Raw genomic sequence first — 19,882 nt, 5'->3', positions numbered from 1 at the left:
ATAGCAAAAACTATTTTAGCTAAGTGTCCGTGTCATTAATTCCAAACAGAATAAAATCCCATTGTTGAATTGTAGTGGTGAATAAACTTGACAGTCTGACGTTTGTGTCTTCAACCATGCAGTGACACTTTAGGCCAGCAGATGTCAGAAATACACCCCAAAGGACTTGTGGGGTCATTATTTTGTATGTGTTTGTTGTCATATTATAGAAAAGAAATTATGAATGGAATGTGTTTATGTAGTACAAGAAACGTAATGATTCTGAGTCCTGGGCAGTGGGTAAAATTAAATACCGCTGCAACTACTAATACTGTCAGTGAAAAGGTATGTGCTCATACCACTTTGATATTAGGTCTACCTAGTAACCCTCCATCTATATTGACTGAAGTTTATTAGTGTTTAAGAGGAATCTCCTCTTCATCAGTTTTGTGTGCTCTCTTTTAAGAATGATTCCTGTTCTTTTTTTTTTTTTTTTTTTTTAACTTTCCCTCTGTAACATGTATTATAAGGATGATGATGATGATTATTTATTATATATTTTTTTAATGTTCATGTCAGGTTGAGAAGATATGCAATGCTATTTACAGTTACACCCCTCATACACTACATCTCTGAATCATTTCAACATTTAAAGACATTTACAGAGCAGCAGCATTTAATTTCAATATCTATCAGCCTTTTTTAGCTATTAAGTTATTATTATCTCTTTAACATGCTGACGTTGCTGTCACGGCTGTAACATGGTAGACACCTGCATTCAGATTAGGCTTAGTTATTTAGTTCAGATTAGCCTTATCATTTAAACCGATGAACCAGGAAGGCTCAATGAAAACACAAGTCGTTGCTCAAATGAATACTATCTACTTATTACAAATTTACCTGACAATATCTACTATCAGTCAAAAGTTTGGAAAAAATAAATAAAATATGCTTTATTACTTTAGATTTAATTATTTGTATCCATTAGCATCATTGGCCTTTGTTTAGAAGAAACTGCAGCCTTGTACGTAGGAAAAGATGGTTGCAAGAAACAACAGTTAGTGTTCTTGGTGAGGTGATTTTTTTTTTTTTTTTTTTTTTACTTACTTTTTCAAAAGAGCTGAAGACTTTTTAATTTAAAATGCAGCTGAGGAAAGCTGTGTGCAACTTTCCTGGTGTGGATTTAGTATGCATGACATTCATGCAGATCATGTATAATTTACTTACATGTAAAAAGTATTGTTAACGCTAGAATGGACACATAAGGGTATAAATGCTTTTTCCATTGTTCACTGCTCCATGTGTTCTTACAGAACTGTGGAGGAATATTTTCATTGAGTCAATAGAGACACTGATTAATACTCAATATGTGAGATTCTTGTTATCTCTAACATGGCCACTGAATTTCAGCAACTGTGATATACCTTTCCTTTTTGCTGTACTTGCACCGATGAGCATATGAGAGCATGCCCATTTCATTCTAGTAGGCCTTTTTATACAGGCCTTGTTCTGACAGGGACGGACACTGGATCATCTTTTTATTCTGAATAGATAATGCTAGCATGCAGAGTTGTTGTACAAAAATGCATTTAAAAATTTAGGGAGCATTAATGCAGAAACTAGATGATGTCTATGTCAACAATATTCCTTACTTTAAATTAATTATGAATCTTCTGTCTCTGGTATTCAAATGAAGGGTCAGTATTCTGCAGGGTCTCAGGCGTAGGTTTGCCTCTGAGCTACAGACAGCTAAGGAATAAAGATCAGACTGCAGCCTCTGGCCTTACTCTGTTCTGTTTTTCATAACTGTTCCTTTTCATACAGGATGCTAAAATCAAAAACAACAACCACAACAAAACTAGCCTAAATCTGTTGTTTTTTTAATGATTAAGTTCTGAACTCGTTTTCAAGAGCCCGAAGTGCTTTTCGACCTAAATAGCTGTTATTCTTCTTCTCTCTTGTTCCTTATTTTGACTGTTTCCAGACTTTGTTCCCTATGGTAATGGTGATGCAATGGAGAGATAATGAGTGTTTTGAACAATCATTTGAAGCTCATATGTTCTCCTGTTGGCTTGCTTCTCTTCCTCTCCCATGCCCTCTTGTTTTCTCCCCCTCACCCACTTTCTCTCACTCCCTTTTTTTTTTTCTGTCTACATTTTACCAGTGGCTCAGCAATGAATGTTGCGTATGGAGAAGAGGAGATGAAACGCTTCTTGGAAGAGGCTGCACAGGTATCCCAGGTGAGATCAGTATTAAATCATCATGTGAGACAGACGTGCTGCCGTAGGTTTCCTCCTTTATGTCTTATAGATAATATGATCTTACTCCAACCATTTGTCACACAGACACACAGTGTACGGTGTTGCCCCACTGTGTTTGACCACCTCCACTTCACTCAATATCAGTGTCACTTGGGGGTAGCTGGTCTCTCCTAAGAACTAGAATCATGCATATGTATGTTAACTTCACACTTTCAGAGCCTCAAATAACACGTGCTTCAAACATGGTTCAATCATATATACAGCCTGCTTGTCTCATTACACCTGATATGTATGTGGATACAACAAATTATCAAAGATTAAATTATAAGTTTAGATACAAAACTATTTGCTGTGATCTGATACTGTTGGAGATTTTTTTTTCTTAATTTGTTTAATGCAGATATTTCAGCACAACCTTATAAACATAAAATCTGTTCAACAGCTTGTTGTTAAGTTCTGCACAACGACCCATTCATTTGATTTGTGTGTTGATTTTCACTGTGCTGTGTGACCAGGTCAGAATCCATACACGGTGTTACTGCTGTACATAACCTCTGTTTGAGTGATTTGTAATGACCAAACCTTTGTTCAGTTTCCCTTTTCTTATTTGTAACAATATGATTTTTTGCGATTTAAATTGGGTCTTCAATTGATTTGTGGGGCTTTAAACGATCCAACTCTCACTATTTTTCTGACTTTGCGGAGTTTGATGTCATCTTTTTATTTATGACTTTACTCACTTTGTTTGCCATTTATGCTAAATAAGCTGCTGTTTGAGGTGTTTGACTGAAAACCATGAACACAATGGGAAAGTTTTATTGAACCTGCACTGCAGTCATCTTTACCATTTGTTTCAGAGTTTGCCATGCTTTGGTTTAGTCTGGCACATAAATGACACAAGTTATATAAGTTATGACTCTGTCAGTTTTGTTGGATGTTGAAGTTTTTATTCTTTTTCTTTCTGAACTTTTATTAGATCGAAGCATTAGGTATTTTTTTGACAATAGTTCTCTGATAAACCTGAACCTCCTGGAAACAAATTTTCTAGTTTATTTTGAGGCAGATATAATGTGTATTTGCCATAATAATGATGTATCTAGTGACTATATCAGAACAGCAATGTGAAAAGCAATCCATGTTGTGAGGAGCCTCCAGAGAATAAATCTGCAGCTCCCCTTGGCTTTAATGAGCTGTGTTACAGAGTTTCAGCTTATTGTTAAGCTCTTTGCACAGCAACATGTTTTGGTTAACTGTCACTGCTCTAAACAGCATAATTTTCCACTGCAGCAGGCAGGCAGTTATTTGCCACAGATGGCTGTTTGAAGCCAAAAAAAGCTTTATAAATGAACTGCACACAACTTTCTAAGGTCACTGGTAAATATAATGGAGTATTTATCAGCAGAAAATGAAGCATTGGTAGAGAGCACACAATATACGGTCCATAAAAGATAAGTGCTTTATACTTTAATTCTTACTGTGTGGCCATCAGGGTGGGACAAGAATGTTGTCAAGATGTCAGAATGTATAATAGTCTGGAAAACATCATACTTCTAACTTGATGTACTGCTTTCATAAACATTTTATTTGTGCAATTATGGTCTCGTTTACTATTTTCAAATTGTTAACAAAAAGTATTGTTTATTTGTAGTACCATTTTATAATAAGGCAGAAGATGTTGTGGTCGAAAAGTCACAATGTAGGAGTTTCAAAGATTCATGATTGAGGGCGCAACACTGGGTGAATTCATCATTGTCAAGTAAATACAGATACCCATGCCAGTGATGGCAGACTGTAAACAGAGTTAAAGTTAACAGTCTGGTCAACTTTGGTTATATGGTCATAAAATAAAGTTTTTATCTTGAACATTGCAGCTTTTAAAGTACAAATAGTTCACCAATAAATTCACCATATCCAAGGTATAATTTCTTGGTTACAGGTTAAATATGCTGGAGGACAGAGCAAACATAACACATATCATAAAATAAGTGGTTACAGACTGCTCTTCACCAATGAAAATAGTACTAAAAGGAATTAACCTTTGTCCACATTAAGTACAAAACAAGTGCTTTTTTTTTTTTTTTTTCAGTTTTGAGCGTCCTCGTTTGATCCGTGGACTGTGCTCTAACACTTCATTGGGCACTCATTGAAATACTTGGAAATTTGAATTTTTAGCCTTAGAGGAGAGTGTTTATTGTAATATTTGAAGATAGTACAAGACTCTAAAAATTTGATATTTTATTCCAGAAATAAAAGTTAAGAAGACCAATCTCAGTGAGGTAGCTGGACCATTCGTTCATGGCTGGTGTAGAGAACTTAGTGTGGCCCTTGTCATGTCTGGGATTAGCATGCAGAGGCATTTTGTTTGTCCAATCAAGTGTACAAATATGGTTATTTTCCCAATAAAGGCTTAATGTTAGAGATGTACCCATTTCCTCTTTATCTATCCATGTCAGGCTTTATAAAAGTTAGAACAACACACTGATAACTTTTGCTAAAATACTTGATACTTTTTTACAAATAGCACTTTTTTACAAAGCAGCACTTTGCAACAAACCTGGGATATATTTTATCACAAGGTTTATAAAAACTTTGGCATATGTGATTCTTTATCTGGCATCTTTCTTTTTCTCAATGTAACTTCTTTATTTTCAGACAAGCTGTCTTTTAGCTTTTGTTATTGACTCTGGTGTGAATAGAGATTCTGAGAACTTATTGACATTGTCATGAGGTCTGAGAACAATGTACTAATATTTAGTTGGATGTATACTGGCAGAGACAACAAGAAAGGAAAACAAAACTTTCAGTTCATTTTAATCCACAAATAAAAGAACCTGCTGTCTTTCCTCCAGGAGCATCCAGTTGTCATCACCAAGTTTATACATGGAGCCAGGGAGGTAGAGGTTGATGCGGTGGCAAAGAATGGCAAGGTAAAATATTATTAATATTATTATTGTACCAGGTAAATCCCCATTAACAACATACATTCATTGTTTTAGAAGAGCAAAGCCAAAATCTAGAAATTGAATCATTGGATGTGAATAGTTTTTTATAAACTGCTTCTGAATTTAGTATTTTGGATAAATGAATAATGATTGTGTCGTATATCATGTTTTCATCTCAGGCTGTATTTACATATTGTCAGAGCTCGCATTTACAAATGCGACTTGCATGTATTCATTGCTTCATTAATTCACAGTATGAATGGAGAGGTAGGGTTGAAATTGAATTTAGTGCAGTAGTCAAATAAAGTGGAAGTAATTCATTTAATCTTGACTGAAAAAAATCTTTGCACAGTCAAATCTGATGAGGAAAATGGAAAACATTGAGTCCTAAGTTTAGAAAATGGTGGCACCAAATACAAATGATCTCTTTTTAGATCAGTTTTGCTCAGTAAACTTACTTTGTCATCAACAGACACCCAACACACCATTTTGTTTAATAGAGAACCAAATTTAGTTTAATTTTCTTCCTTGAATTTTTTTCATAATTAAAATGGCAAAAACGTCTAAAGTCAAATTTCACATTTGTCATTCTACAGTATAATGCATTGGATGCACATCATTTAACCCTTTCAGCTCCTTTTTTGTTTTTAGCCCCGGCTGAATAATTACATACCAATAAAATGAAACTGTACAGTATTAGTGAGGTTTTGGTCCAGAAAGTTCAGGTGTTCTTTTTGCACAGCTTTGCCGCTGCTTTCAAAGTTCCACCTCAGAAGAATTCAAGAGAACGGCACAATTGAAATGTATGATGACTCCTGGGACACATAAATGCCTAATGAGATGGGGGGAACTTCCTCAATACTACCATAACTATATCCACAGTAGAAGTTGGCATGGAAGACAAAACAAGTTAGTTACTGATCCTCAAGGCCTTGTCGGATTTTTTTTTTTTTTTTTTGGTATTGTTTGGACTCAGAGTCATTTCAAGGGTGTCAGTTTGTACGTGGGTTATCCAGTTGCATGGTAGATTTTCTCACTCTCAATACAGCCCCTCCGTTATCTTCAGTATCACATTAACAAAGCGTCCACTCAATGAATACCAAACAGCTCCCATTACTTGTGGCCAAGCTGTGTGTGTATGTATCTGTGTAGGAGTCAAAGATAATACGTATTAATTACAGGCTCTATCTGAAGAGTGCTAATGAATGCTGTGGTTAGTAGCAGCTTAAATGAGCTAATGACAGAGCAGCTCATTTACAGACACGGAGTCGTACAGAGTTGCTTGGTGATTCATATCTTTTCTCCTTTGGGGCGAATGTAAGAAGTTATTCTCTTTGACTTGGTGTTTCCACGTACATTGTTCCATTGTCATGGTGAGAGCTAAGGTGGAGGTATGTATGTAATTAGTTGCATTTTTTTTGTCAGGAAGATCAGTAAAACTAATGTTGAATATAATCAACTTTACCAGAGAGATGAAACCTGCATATAAGAAACAGAACATTTTTGAGCGGAACTAAAATAATCTCTTTGAAATTTGGAAATGTGACAGAGTTTTACTAGAAGACACAGAAAAATTTGCATTAAACTTAAGTTCAGGGCTTTTGTTGCAAATCAAGTGTTTAACTTATTAAATTAGTTGCTTCCCGATCTACAGTATAAAGTCTCATTGATTCTTAGTCAGATGGCAACTCTTAATTTGTGTACATTGCATACTGGAAATACAAACACATCCCATCTGCGGATCTGTTTCCAAGACTGAAACCTCCTATTTGTGATTGGGACAATTCTTTCAGGGCAAGAATTTACTTTAAAGAGCATCTCTCTTATCTTTTGAGCTCAGAGCTGCTTGCAAATGTTTTCTGTGTCGTAATCAGCTTTGGTTTGTCCAGGTTCTCGTCCATGCTATAACTGAGCATGTGGAAGATGCTGGCGTACACTCGGGGGATGCTACCTTGATGCTCCCGACCCAAACGATTAGCCAGGGAGCTCTGGAAAAGGTCAGTTATATTTTGTTCAAATATGACTAAATACCCTATTTCAGTTTATGTAAGTGAGGAGAACAGATGCAAGAATTAACTTATATAAAACAGTCACCGTTGTTAAATTGTTGGGGTTCTTGGAGTTAAGAACTTAGGATGATTTTTTGTTATTGCTTGTTGCACACCTCTAGAGTTGTTCAATTTATCACTAATTTACCAATAACTCCATTCACCTTCTGTGCTTGTATACTGGGATGCTGTGACATGGGCAGTGGTCCAGTTAAATTCCCAAGATGAACAATGACCATAGCTCGACTCCATCCACAACCCCAGTAACAGAGAGCTACAGTCTGCTTGCAGTATTTGCCACTTGGACAGCAGCATAAAGGGAGGGAAGATTTCTAAATCCCTCCAGAGTGTTCTTGCAGCAATATGTCATAATGCCATAACAAATCCTATTCACAAGGATTTATGGCAGTACGGCAGTATGCTCTTGCTGTGTAAAGGCTTGTTGAACAAGATGTATGGGGAAGGATTCATACTGCCTTGATACTTGGAAAAGTTGTATTGCACTTTTCACCAAGAAGGAGAGTAGGAAAACACAATATTTCACTTCACCTCTGTCCACTGCTGCTATTGTAGCTATCTGCATGTGATGCTTGTTGTTTGACAATGAGCAGAGGCTGCAGCATGAAGGCTGTAATGTTCTATTAAAATGGTTTGCCCCTTTTTTTTTATTTTAGTGCAGAGAAGTAACATTAAGTCAAACACCTGATTATGATAAACGAAACCTGAGATTGGGAAAGTTTGTCTTGGTTTTTTTTTTTTTTAAAATAATGAGTCAGTTTGATTGAAAAGAAGATCAAGTGTAAAATTGTGAACCACCAAAAATGTTGGTGACAATCTTTTAATATGTCTATGTGACGTTTTGCTTTGTGCTGTGTTGAGTGTCAACGAGGCTCAGTTTAGTAAGATTGCTGTTGTAGTTTTAAAAAAAAAACAAAAAAAACAAACAAACACTGGATTGCTTATTCATATACGACACTGGCATTTTCAACTGCCATCAGGTTTAGAGAAAAGACTGTACGTCTGCAAGGGGCATTATAATGATCATGTCAATGCAGCAAGTAAAGTCTGGACAACAAATTAGGCATTTCAGATTGTCCAGGATCAGTAACTTGCGTCGTAGTGGAAAAACAAACAAACAAAACACTGCCTTTGCTGAGCCACTGTTTACATGTGCATGCCTTATGGCATTTACACTGAGCATCAGTAAGATTTCACTATACCTGCTGACTGCTTGTCCAATACTTTATGGCACAAAACACATTGTTACGACCCCCATGGTGTCTAGGGAAAAAGGGGGTTGCAACACAAAAGAAAATTGGCAACTGAAAGTTCCAATAAAATGTGGGATTTTATTTACAAATGGATTCAAACCAAAGAAACAATAAGGGAAAACTTAAAGCATCCTATGACAGGAGCAAAATACACTATTCAACAAAATTCCAAAAGCAAACAAAAATTCACAGACCAAACAACCCAGGCAAAGACAGCAAACCACAAAAAAAAAGACCAATTTCTGTAAATCTACAGCTCTACGGAAGTCACCGCCAAGCAGAGTGGCAAACTGACTCACAATCAGACACAGCTCCCCTGAATTCCAGTGATGATGATCCTTAAGTATGCAGGTGTCCTAATGTGTGGCCAATGGGGAAAAAGCCTGAAATGATGCCCACCAATCCTGAGCCAAGATGGTACAGGTGGAGCCGAGGGATGACAGCCAATCATCTGTGGGCTCTGGAGTTTCTACATTTGCATAAAGGTCTGCGGACCAGCAGACTCAGGACCATGACAAGATACATACTGTAGATGACTGGTTATTATTTCAACAGGCAAAAATATTGTAAATACAATTTGCAGCCGAAATGTCTTATGAACAACGCCACACAGAATCTTAGTAATGCCCATTTCAAGCTCTGGGTGAATTGCAGTATATTGATCACAGTGACTGTTCTGTATTTAGATGTCTGGCATAAGTTGCTGTCACATACTGTTATGATGTCATATGTGCTATTAGAATACAAAACTCCTGTTAGAGATTGCTGTGTTGTTAAGAAAGTTTCACTTGTCATAAACCATCAAGCATGATTTATTGTTCATGTTTGCTGTAGTTTTATTGCACTTTCTTCTTGTTTAACAAGAACACATGTAAACAAAACATTGTCTCGCAATCCTTTATGTTATCGATCATTCACACAAAATCACACAGACAAAGAAACCCTGCATGCCAATTTATTCTCAGTGGATAAACCTAAAAGTCACACATGATGCATTTGAAATTTAAACTCAGCCTGATAAACCTTTGCAATACTATTTAAATATCCCTGAGCCTTTATTAGCTGTGGATTACCTAAACAATAGTTTATTGCTTGCAGTTTCAGTGCAAAACCATCCATGACCACCTTAATTGAATCCATGACTCTGACCACATCAGCTATTACCCAGTTAAACACTTGCAACTCAATGGCAGTGATCCTCCTTGGGCTAATGACCATTTTCCACCCATTAAGTTTTGTAAATCCTGCACTTTCAGGCACAAAACCAACTTTTCATGTTAATCTCTTCATAAGCTTGCAGTCACTTTGGGTCACTTTCTGCCCTCTGCCTACTAGTGCATCTCTCAATTTTAGAGCCACTGCTGATATAGCCGTCTCTGCTTTTATAGGGTACTTTGTCAGCAGAATTACAAATGATGCAATAATATTATAGTTGTGCTGTTTCCGCAAAAGCCTGATTAGGCAGATCAACTGACCAATCAATAAAATATATTTCTCTCAAAGGGGTGTTGTTGACCAGTAAAAAGCTTCATTACTAGATTTGTACTTCCCCTCTCAAGCCTCATCCTGCCGCCTCCTTACTGCTCATCTTCATGTGAAGAAAATAAAGGAATTTCTCTGGTGACTGCAGGCAAAAAGAAATTAATCGTATACAGATTTAAATTTGACCTAAAAATGTTCTCCACTTTTGCATGTCAAGATAGTACAGTATGAAAATATGAAAGACAGCCTCATAGTTATTCTAAGCATGTGTCCTTTTTTTCATTGCTTCCAGGTTAAAATCGCAACCCGGAAAATTGCTCAAGCGTTTGAAATTTCGGGGCCCTTTAACACTCAATTTCTGGTTAAAGGCAATGATGTCATGGTAGGTAATATTTCCCTGAGTATGACTAAATGACAGATTGACATTTTCACACCTGGATGCAGCAAATGCAATTCACTTACAGAATTGAAATTGCCTGGTGTTGAGAATGAGATGTGAAGCTGGATGGATTTAATGATCAGACTTACTTTCATTTTGATGTTCCAGCCATAGTGCACGCACAAGACATGTATTCATGCATTATGTATTGATGATATATAGATCTGCATGTTACGCCTCTGATGAGCCTAGGTTTGAGTCACTCTCAAAGAAGTACCGTTTGAACATCATTCAGAATCACTTTATTTGTTCATGTACTCCTGTAGGTGATTGAGTGCAATCTGCGGGCATCACGCTCCTTTCCATTTGTATCCAAAACAATTGGTGTGGACTTCATCAATGTAGCAACCAAAGTGATGGTGGGAGAGCCTTTGGATGAATCCAGCTTACCTTCACTGGAGAAACCCATTATTCCAATAGACTATGTAGGAATCAAGGTAAGAAGAGAATCCAAAGTAACAATAAGTTACTGCTGACAATTCAATTTGTTTTGAGCTCATGCCATATGTTTAGCATTTTCCAGATTTGGAAGATATCTCATGACTGAATGGCTTAAGAAAGCAAAGAATCTTATTTTTAAATGGTTTTGAATAATTTTATGATTGTGTAACAAAGACACTGACCGACTTAGAAAATAAAAATTATAAGACAATAAAGTGCTTTAGTTGTATCCCATAGATTTTAACAATGAGGGGCTGTTAAATACAGACTTGTGAGCGAAAAAAGACATCAAAGCAAAGACATTTGGTAACTGGTAAAGAAGCTAAATTCCCTTTCTGAATGAGCCTCTCAGCAATACTTAAAATGGAAACACAAAAACCTACAAGGTACAAGTCCAGGTCAAATGTATGTTATCTGATTTTTTTTTTTTTTCCCAACTGAGCACTCCAAATACCTCTAATCTAGGCTATGACCTCAGAAGAGCTCCTGTGGTCGGCCAAAATGATCTATCAGTGCCTCTTTGCTCAGCCCAAGTGTCTGTCCTATATCCTCTTTTGGCTAAAACTCAGCTACAGCTGCTTATCAAGTGTCTCTGCAAAGAGTCCGATTTCTTTCAGCCACATCTTTGTAGATTTGTAAAAGATAGTTACAGGCAGTTACTTTTTTTGCTTTTGGTTTAATTTTAAATGGTGTTTAAAATGTTCCTGCTTACAGTTAAGTTGTTTTATGTCTAGCATATTTTTAAGTATGGGAAGTAAAAAGAACCAAACTGTGACCATAAAACCAAGGCATGTACCAAGCAGTGATTTTTGGCGTACTGTTACACTATTACTATTTACCAGACAGATGTCTTGCATGTTTATTTTAGTGCTTCATCATTCTGTTCAACTTTATATTCTGGAGCTAACTCTGGTTCAGCATGTACTGCTGGGTTTGAGGTGTTGTCAAGTTTGGAAAGGTACAGACTACACTAACTGCCAGACTGGTTGTGTGCCAGTCACCATCACCCCTTTGCCCACCTGCCTGGCAAGCCCTAAGAATTTAACCCGTTAACCGGTGGCGGCATGCCCACGGGCCGTTTTCCGTATTTTTTTTAAATATCCCGCTCGTACAATATATTACACGTTTCCTATTTCAATAAAACTGTGCATGACGCACCGGTAGGCTCTCCCCCTTCTGATTGACCCCATTTTTGACCAACTAGATTTATCCATGGTCGTTCCTTAGCCAATAATACCCACCATGTGTCAACCTAGGTAGTCTGACAATCACATATGTTTCCGCTTCCAGACCTCGCCCCCCAGCTCTGATGCCAGTTCTGACCCCACTGCCGTAAAGCCAATAAAATTCCCGTCACGGCGATGTGCAGCTTCTGTGTGTGGGATGTAAAATGGCTTCAGGGGTCCGTCCGTAAACATTTGTGACAACGTGCGTACTTGTGTGCATCTGTGCGCAACAGCAGAGGAAGCCTTTTTGTCCGTTTTTTTCTCTGTATGAACAACTGCAAAACATGCCAAAAAGTGGAAATACACCCGTGAGGAGGTGGTGGAGTCATTTACACGGAGGGACGGTGATTTTTACAGAGGCAGACATCTCTGACTGCAGAAGAAGATGCGGTTCCTCAAGGAGAAGAGCATGAAAAGTAAGCACAAACTTCTATATGCAGCTATGGTGTCTTTATAAGCTGTTTAGATGAGTAACTCTGTTGTTTATGGGGCTGGGGGAGGGGGTGCTTGTTTACTTTGTGCGTTGGGATGGGGGGAGGAGGGGTGGGAGCGTCCTCTGTTTCCTTCGTTTACGCTCTTACTGTTGGCGTATTTACAGTGGTTGTGTTTGGTCTGCTAAAGATGTGAGACCTGGTTTGTTAGAAAACTTGGGGTCTCGGCTCTAAAATGTTAGACCCCGGATTGGGGGAACCGTTCATGTGGGTTTCGTTCAGTCCAAGTTTGCGTGAAAGCGATTTGTGCGCATGCGTGCAGGGATGCGTGTCTGTTAGAACATACACTTATTACAGTCGCAGTACTAATGTGGGATAAAAACATCTTGTTTGTCTTTATTAGTCTGTCATCTGATTCTGAGTGGAAACCCAGCAGCTCTTCAGATGAAGAAAGACCAGCTCCTTCCAGAGGAAGCCTACATTCCTGCCCTTCAGACCACCAGGACCCCTGCTCATCATAACAGCGACATATTCTGCTCTCCAGCTTTTTTACTTTACTTTTACAAACAGTCTTTATCAGACAATAGTTCAAATCTAATGTAAATATGTAAATTGTATTGTGTTATGGTGTTTTTATTATTATATTTTGTTTACATTACATAACATGGCATTATATTGTTTACATATATAAAAATGATGACCGAAAAACTTATTCTGACTCTTTTATTATAATGCACACTAGAAGAAATAAGCTTTTAGTGTGTTTATGCATCACCTGGTGAATTTCAATAATACCGATAGTAAATATGAATATATAACAAGATTCCTCTTGATGCCACCTTTCATTAGAGGTCTCACTGATGACTGTATGTTAAAGTGTTCCGGAGTTATAGCTTATTGAAGTTGGAGTATCCAAAGTGACCATTTGGAGACTCCAAATGGTCACTTTGGGGAGCGCCTGAACATACTTACAGTAAAGCCCTCATAGAATAATAATTGTGGCTGCTATTGTCACCAAATTTTAACTGGTCATAGGAAAGGCTTCATGCTACAGCTACACCTATTTTCCAGTCCACATCTCCATCTCTCCATGTGCAGCATGTTGACAAAGTAGAAGAGAAATTCAGACAAGGGGAAAAAACCTGAAATTTCCTTGTGTTCCTACTTCAATAACTTTATGCTGGTTACAGTTACAATACCTTTGAAAGCCCAGGGTAAAACTTTAGAGTGTTATCTTTATAAAGAGACCATGCTTTTGAATGTACTCCAAAGGATTCAAGAAAAGCATCTAATTTAATTTGGGTATGTCTTTCTCAGATGTTTTTGGCATTTTGGGGGGTGACTGTTAAGGGGTTAAACAGTTAGAAGAATCTTCCTCTCAAATCATCTTATTTGCAGGGGATAACTTGCAAGCAGGACAAAGCAAGCACTGAATTGTTCTGAAATAGTAGCATTTAATAATAAACCATGTTTTCTTACTAAAATGTCTTGCTAAAATCAAGCATCACCAACGTTTGTGAGCTGGCTCAGACATTGACTGCACCACATTAGATCTTAGTTTTAGTGTAATGTAACTGTCTTCATTAACAGTTAATTCAAGTGAATACCTGAAGCTGTCTGTATGCAGGTGAGATCTTTGAATTCCTGCTTTAGGTTTGATACATATGGTAAACAGCAAATGAATGCTTACCACAAATGGAGTGTACACATGCTTACATTGGCACTGTTGGTTTCAAGCATATTACTTCCACTAGATCACAGAACAGATAATAATTGCTGCGTCATTCTAAATGGACCAGATGAGGGGTTAGCAAGTGGCTTGCTCAAAACAACTTACTTCTAAGATTGGCTATGAGAGAGATTACTTGTCGCCAGATATTCTAAAGCCTTTTTTTTTTTTAAAGTAATTTCTCAGTCTAATTACAACAGAGCTGCTGTAACAATGGTTGTAGTTTGGAGCCAATCATGCAGGTATAATCCCCCACTACTCCCAACCACCTAAAGTTTTCAATTTCCAGTCTGCAGGTTGCTGAGGAATATTAATCAGAGCACTGAATTCTCCAAGCGCCTGGCTTAAAAAGCTTCCAGAGTTTATTTGGAGTATATTATACGTACTTCATACCCCTGGCTGATAAGGACCTTGCTGCAAACTCTGCTACAATGTATGAGAGCTGTTTAACAAAGTACTGCTAATTTCTGTCTTCCTGTTACACGGATATTGCTGCCACAACATCAAGCCAGCACTGTAAGCACAGTGTGATGTCTGCATTCTAAAGTAGCCTGGAGTGTGTTTGATCAATATTTCACCTCTTTCAGCATTCATCCTCACAGTATCATCACAAGACAGTTTTTTTTTTTTTTTTTTTTGCAATCCAGAAAGATCATCTCAAAATATCGTCTTCATTCTATCGCAGCCTCTGTGTTGCAGCTTATTTTTCTCACTTTGACAATGCCTTTTTATTTTTTTTAGCTTTTTTTTTTCTTCTTTTACTAACAGGTCCCTGCTGTCTAATTTCTACCTCTCTATGGAAACTCAAAGGAGCAATAATAAGGTTATATTTATGATTAGGTGGCAAGAGAAAGGCATTTTAGCATGAGTAATTTGATCTGATTGTTTGTTACCATCTTAGTACATACAGTTTGGTTAGAAAAAGAAAAAAAGAAAATAAAAACCTTTAACATCTGCATGCAACTTCTCTTTACTTTATCAACTTCTTCTATGACCCTCTTTTTCTTTCTTTTAATGTTTTCTATTGCTTTTAGATGTGCTTTTCTTTCTTTTATTTAAAAAAGTAGTCCGTACTAGATGCGACTCTGCACATAGAAAGCCAACTTTTATCACTTATTTGGATTTTGGCTTATTTTGGGAATATAGCCTCATATGTTTTACTGGGACGTGTCTGAATGGACTTATTCTGGACTCTGTGGTTCCCCTGGATGGATTTGAACTTTCATGCGTGGATAGCAGTGTGGTGGACAGCGGGAAGAGGAGAGGCAGGGGACTCGCGGTCTATGTTAACCAGAGATGGTGCAACCCTAAAGGAACAACTCTGCATCAGAGACATTGAGTTACTCACTGTGAACAAGCAGCCGTATTACCTCCCGAGGGAGTTTTCGTGCATTATACTGTTGAATGTGTACATCCCTCCAACAGTTGCTTGCAAGTTGCTCCACAGCCCAGTGACTCAGATGCAGACACGTCACCCTCAGTCCCCCCTGCTCATCAGCGGGGACTTCAACCGAGCTTCGCTCTCTGCCATCTCCCTACTTTTGTCCAGTACCTTTGATGCCACACCAGGGAGAATAAGACACTAGATTTAGTGTATGCTAATGTGAAGGGCGCATATGCCTCCGCCCTCTTCCCCCTGCTTGGATGCTCTGATTGCAACCTTGTACATCTGCTCCAAGAATACACACCCATGGTGAGAAGACAGCTGGCACAGAAAAGTGAAAAGGCCAAGGAGAGACTGATAAACTGTTTTCAGACCACAGATTGGGAGACACCCTGCATCTCTCATGGAGAGGACATCAATGGCCTGACTCACTGCATCACAGACTACATCAACTTCTGTGTGTAGAACACTGTGCCAACCCAGAGAGTACCGTGTTTGTCCAACATCAAACCATGGGTGGCCCCTGAGCTTGACCCCTGAGAACCAGAAGAAGAGGCTTTCATTTCAGGGGACAGAGAGAAGAGGAGAGTTCAGCATGAACTCCAGTTCAAGATCAAGCGGGTCAAGGACAGCTACAGGAAGAAGCTGGAGGAGTGGCTGAAACAGAACAACACATGGGATGTGTGGCGGGGCCTTAAGCACATCCCTCTGCCCTCCTTCCTTGTCCCTCCTCTTCACACATCCCCATTCCAGCATCTACCACATCTTCCTCCCAACTACCTTCATCTTTACCTTCACCTCCCCCCCCCCCCCCCCCCCCCCCCCCCCCAGCTCCACTCCACATCAATAGACTCCACTACCAGCCCCCCATTTCCCCCCCATTTCCTACCCGTGTCCTTTACATCGGCCCAGGTGAGGGGAGAACTGAGGCGGCTGAAGCACAGGAAAGCTGTAGGACCAGATGGGATCAGCCCCAGGGTGCTCAGGACCTGTGGACACCAGCTCTGTGAGGTGCTCAGGTGCCTTTTTAACCTGAGCCTTAGCCTGGAGAAGCGCCATGTCCTGTGGAAGACTTCCTGTGTGGTTTTGGTTCCTAAGATATCACACGCAAAAGGAGCCAAACCCCTACAGATCTGTTGCCTTGACTTCCCACCTGATGAAGAGCATGGAGCGTCTCATCCTCAGTCACTCTGTGGTGAGAACTGTGATGGACCGGCTGCAGTTTGGGTACAGGCCAAACATCAAGTGGATAAGCCTGTCATCAACCTACTGCACAGGGCGTTGGCTCACCTGGAGACTGCCGGGAGCATTGTGAAAGTCATGTTTTTTGACTTCTCCAGCGTGTTCAACACCATCTGGCCAGTGTTGCTGTGGGGGAAGCTGGACTGGATGGACAGTTAGCTGCATGGGCCGTCAATTACCTCACAAACAGGCAGCAGTACGGCCACCTCAAGCACTGGTGTACATCCAGGGGGACGACATAGAACGAGTTGGACAGTTTTAAGTATCTGCATGTTCACCTCAGCTGTAAAGTGGACTGGTCACACCACACAGATCCTGTGTACAAGAAGGGCCAGAGTCGCCTCCACCTTCTGAGGAGACTAAAGTTCTTTGGAGTACCCAGGCCGATGTTAAGTACATTTTATGACACTGTGGTAGCCTCTGCTGTCCTCTACAATGTTGTCTGCTGGGAGGTGAGCAGCAGTGACCGGGATAGGAAGAGACTTAACAAGTTCGTCATAAAGGCCAGCTCTGTCCTGGGCTGCTCACTGGACTCTGTGGAGGAGGTAGGTGAGAGGAGGATGTTGGCCAAATTTAGATCCATCATGGACAACGCATCTCACCTGTTGCGCCGGACTGTGGAGAGGCTGAGCAGCTCCTTCTGATTAAAACTTAGACACCCTCAGTGTAGGACAGAGTGCTACTGCAGGCTCTTCATTCCCACTGCTGTCAGACCGAACAGTTCATCTGTACAGTCCTAATGCTATGTATTACTTATTTATTTTTCACTTTGCAATACTTCCGTTATCACTACCTATATCATCATACTTTTTTCATATTCCACCATCACCATAAAAATATGTATATAGCTTGTGATTATTTTATTATTAGTAGTATTTTGTGTATTAATGATGCTTTGGTTGATAAAGTGTGAAGCAATGTTTGTTTTTTGTTTTTTTCCCCTGCTCTGTATCAGCTGAGTTGTCTGTATATTACCATATAGTTGGGATGAAATTACTGAAATGTTTGAATCAGTCGAGTTCTAAAACAAAGATCTGCAAGTGTTTAAATGAGTCCATGGAAAGTTAAGACAAAAAAATGCAACCATTGGTTGTGCATGTTTTCTGCTTCTTAAAGAACTTTTTCATTGGTGTGGTAGATGCTGCATTCGGTTTCTGTGCTCATTCAGTGATGTGACCGAAAAAAAAAAAAAAAAGAATGTACACTGTGCTGAACTGAACACTGCAGCACTCTGTAATACCAACCCAATGTGTCCAATCAGAAGAGTTCCTGGATGATTTTAAACTCCCTAACTCTTGTTTGGCCTTGAGGATATTATGACCCAATACCCTCTTAGCTTAGAGCCTTAAGGCTCTGGATGCTGTGGGGCTGTCCTGGCTGACACGCCTCTGCAGCATCGCGTGGACATCGGGGGCAGTACCGCTGGATTGGCAGACTGGGGTGGTGGTCCCCCTTTTTAAGAAGGGGGACCGGAGGGTGTGTTCCAATTACAGGGGAATCACACTCCTCAGCCTCCCTGGTAAGGTCTATTCAGGGGTCCTGGAGAGGAGGGTCCGCCGGATAGTCGAATCCCGGATTGAGGAGGAGCAGTGTGGTTTTCGTCCTGGTCGCGGAACAGTGGACCAGCTCTATACCCTCTCTGGGGTCCTGGGGGGGGCATGGGAGTTTGCCCAACCAGTCTACATGTGCTTTGTGGACCTGGAGAAGGCATTCGACCGTGTCCCCCGGGGGCTCCTGTGGGGGGTACTCCGGGAGTATGGGGTACCGGACCCCCTTGTACGAGCTGTCCGGTCCCTGTACGACAGGTGTCAGAGCTTGGTCCGCATTGCCGGTAGTAAGTCGGATTCGTTTCCGGTGAGAGTTGGACTCCGCCAAGGCTGCCCTTTATCACCGATTCTGTTCATAACTTATATGGACAGAATTTCTAGGCGCAGCCAAGGGGTTGAGGGGATCCGACTTGGTGGCCACAGGATTGGGTCCCTGCTTTTTGCGGATGACGTGGTCCTGTTGGCTTCATCTGGTCGTGATCTCCAGCTCTCGCTTGAGCGATTCGCGGCCGAGTGTGAAGCGGCTGGGATGAGAATCAGCACCTCAAAATCTGAGATCATGGTCCTCAGCTGGAATAGGGTGGATTGCCCTCTCCGGGTCGGGAGTCAGGTCCTGCCTCAAGTGGAGGAGTTTAAATATCTCGGGGTCTTGTTCACGAGTGAGGGAAGGATGGAGCGTGAGATCGACAGACGGATCGGTGCGGCGTCTGCAGTAATGCGGGCTCTGCGCCGGTCTGTCGTGGTGAAGAAGGAGCTGAGCCAGAAGGCGAAGCTCTCGATTTACCAGTCGATCTACGTTCCTACCCTCACCTATGGTCATGAGCTGTGGGTCGTGACCGAAAGAACGAGATCTCGTAAACAGGCGGCTGAAATGAGTTTCCTCCGCAGGGTGGCCGGGCTCTCCCTTAGAGATAGGGTGAGGAGCTCAGTCATCCGGGAGGGGCTCAGAGTAGAGCCGCTGCTCCTTCGCATCGAGAGGAACCAGTTGAGGTGGCTCGGGCATCTGGTCAGGATGCCTCCTGGACGCCTCCCTGGTGAGGTGTTCCAGGCACGTCCCTCGGGGAGGAGACCCCGGGGAAGACCCAGGACACGCTGGAGGGATTACATCTCTCGGCTGGCCTGGGAACGCCTCGGGATCCCCCCCGCAGAGTTGGCAAATGTGGCTGGGGAGAGGGAAGTCTGGGCTTCCCTGCTTAGGCTGCTGCCCCCGCGACCCGACCCCGGATAAGCGGCAGAAGATGGATGGATGGATGGACCCTCTTAGCTTCGTCCTACTTTACTTTTACTCATACTCATCAGTAAAAGTAAAGCCACATCTTTCCTTTGACAGTTTGACAGATACATCCACAACCAAGTCTAGAGTTTAAGAAACTACTCATTTCATGGATATCATTTTGGTCACCTAGCAACTGGTAGAACTTGAATGAGGTTTGCACATGTGTACGCTCTTACCCTGCAGC

The 19,882-nt window shown here is 40.5% G+C and overlaps 1 protein-coding gene across 1 annotated transcript in view; it reads left to right on the top strand.

The window, feature by feature from the left end:
• Nucleotides 1–19,882, top strand: part of cps1 (carbamoyl-phosphate synthase 1, mitochondrial) — a 66,604-nt gene that overhangs the window by 30,224 nt on the left and 16,498 nt on the right. Inside the window, exons 28-32 of the mRNA XM_079253830.1 lie at nt 2,144–2,219; nt 5,090–5,167; nt 7,072–7,179; nt 10,276–10,365; nt 10,689–10,859. Of these exons, the coding sequence (XP_079109956.1) occupies nt 2,144–2,219; nt 5,090–5,167; nt 7,072–7,179; nt 10,276–10,365; nt 10,689–10,859 (523 nt within the window). The remainder of the gene's footprint in view (nt 1–2,143; nt 2,220–5,089; nt 5,168–7,071; nt 7,180–10,275; nt 10,366–10,688; nt 10,860–19,882) is intronic.

The sequence above is a fragment of the Telmatherina bonti genome, assembly GCF_933228915.1.
Source record: "Telmatherina bonti genome assembly, chromosome: 15".
NCBI classification, from domain to species: domain Eukaryota; kingdom Metazoa; phylum Chordata; class Actinopteri; order Atheriniformes; family Telmatherinidae; genus Telmatherina; species Telmatherina bonti.
Note: the sequence above shows the minus strand (reverse complement) of the source record. Positions and strands in the feature narration are given on the sequence as shown.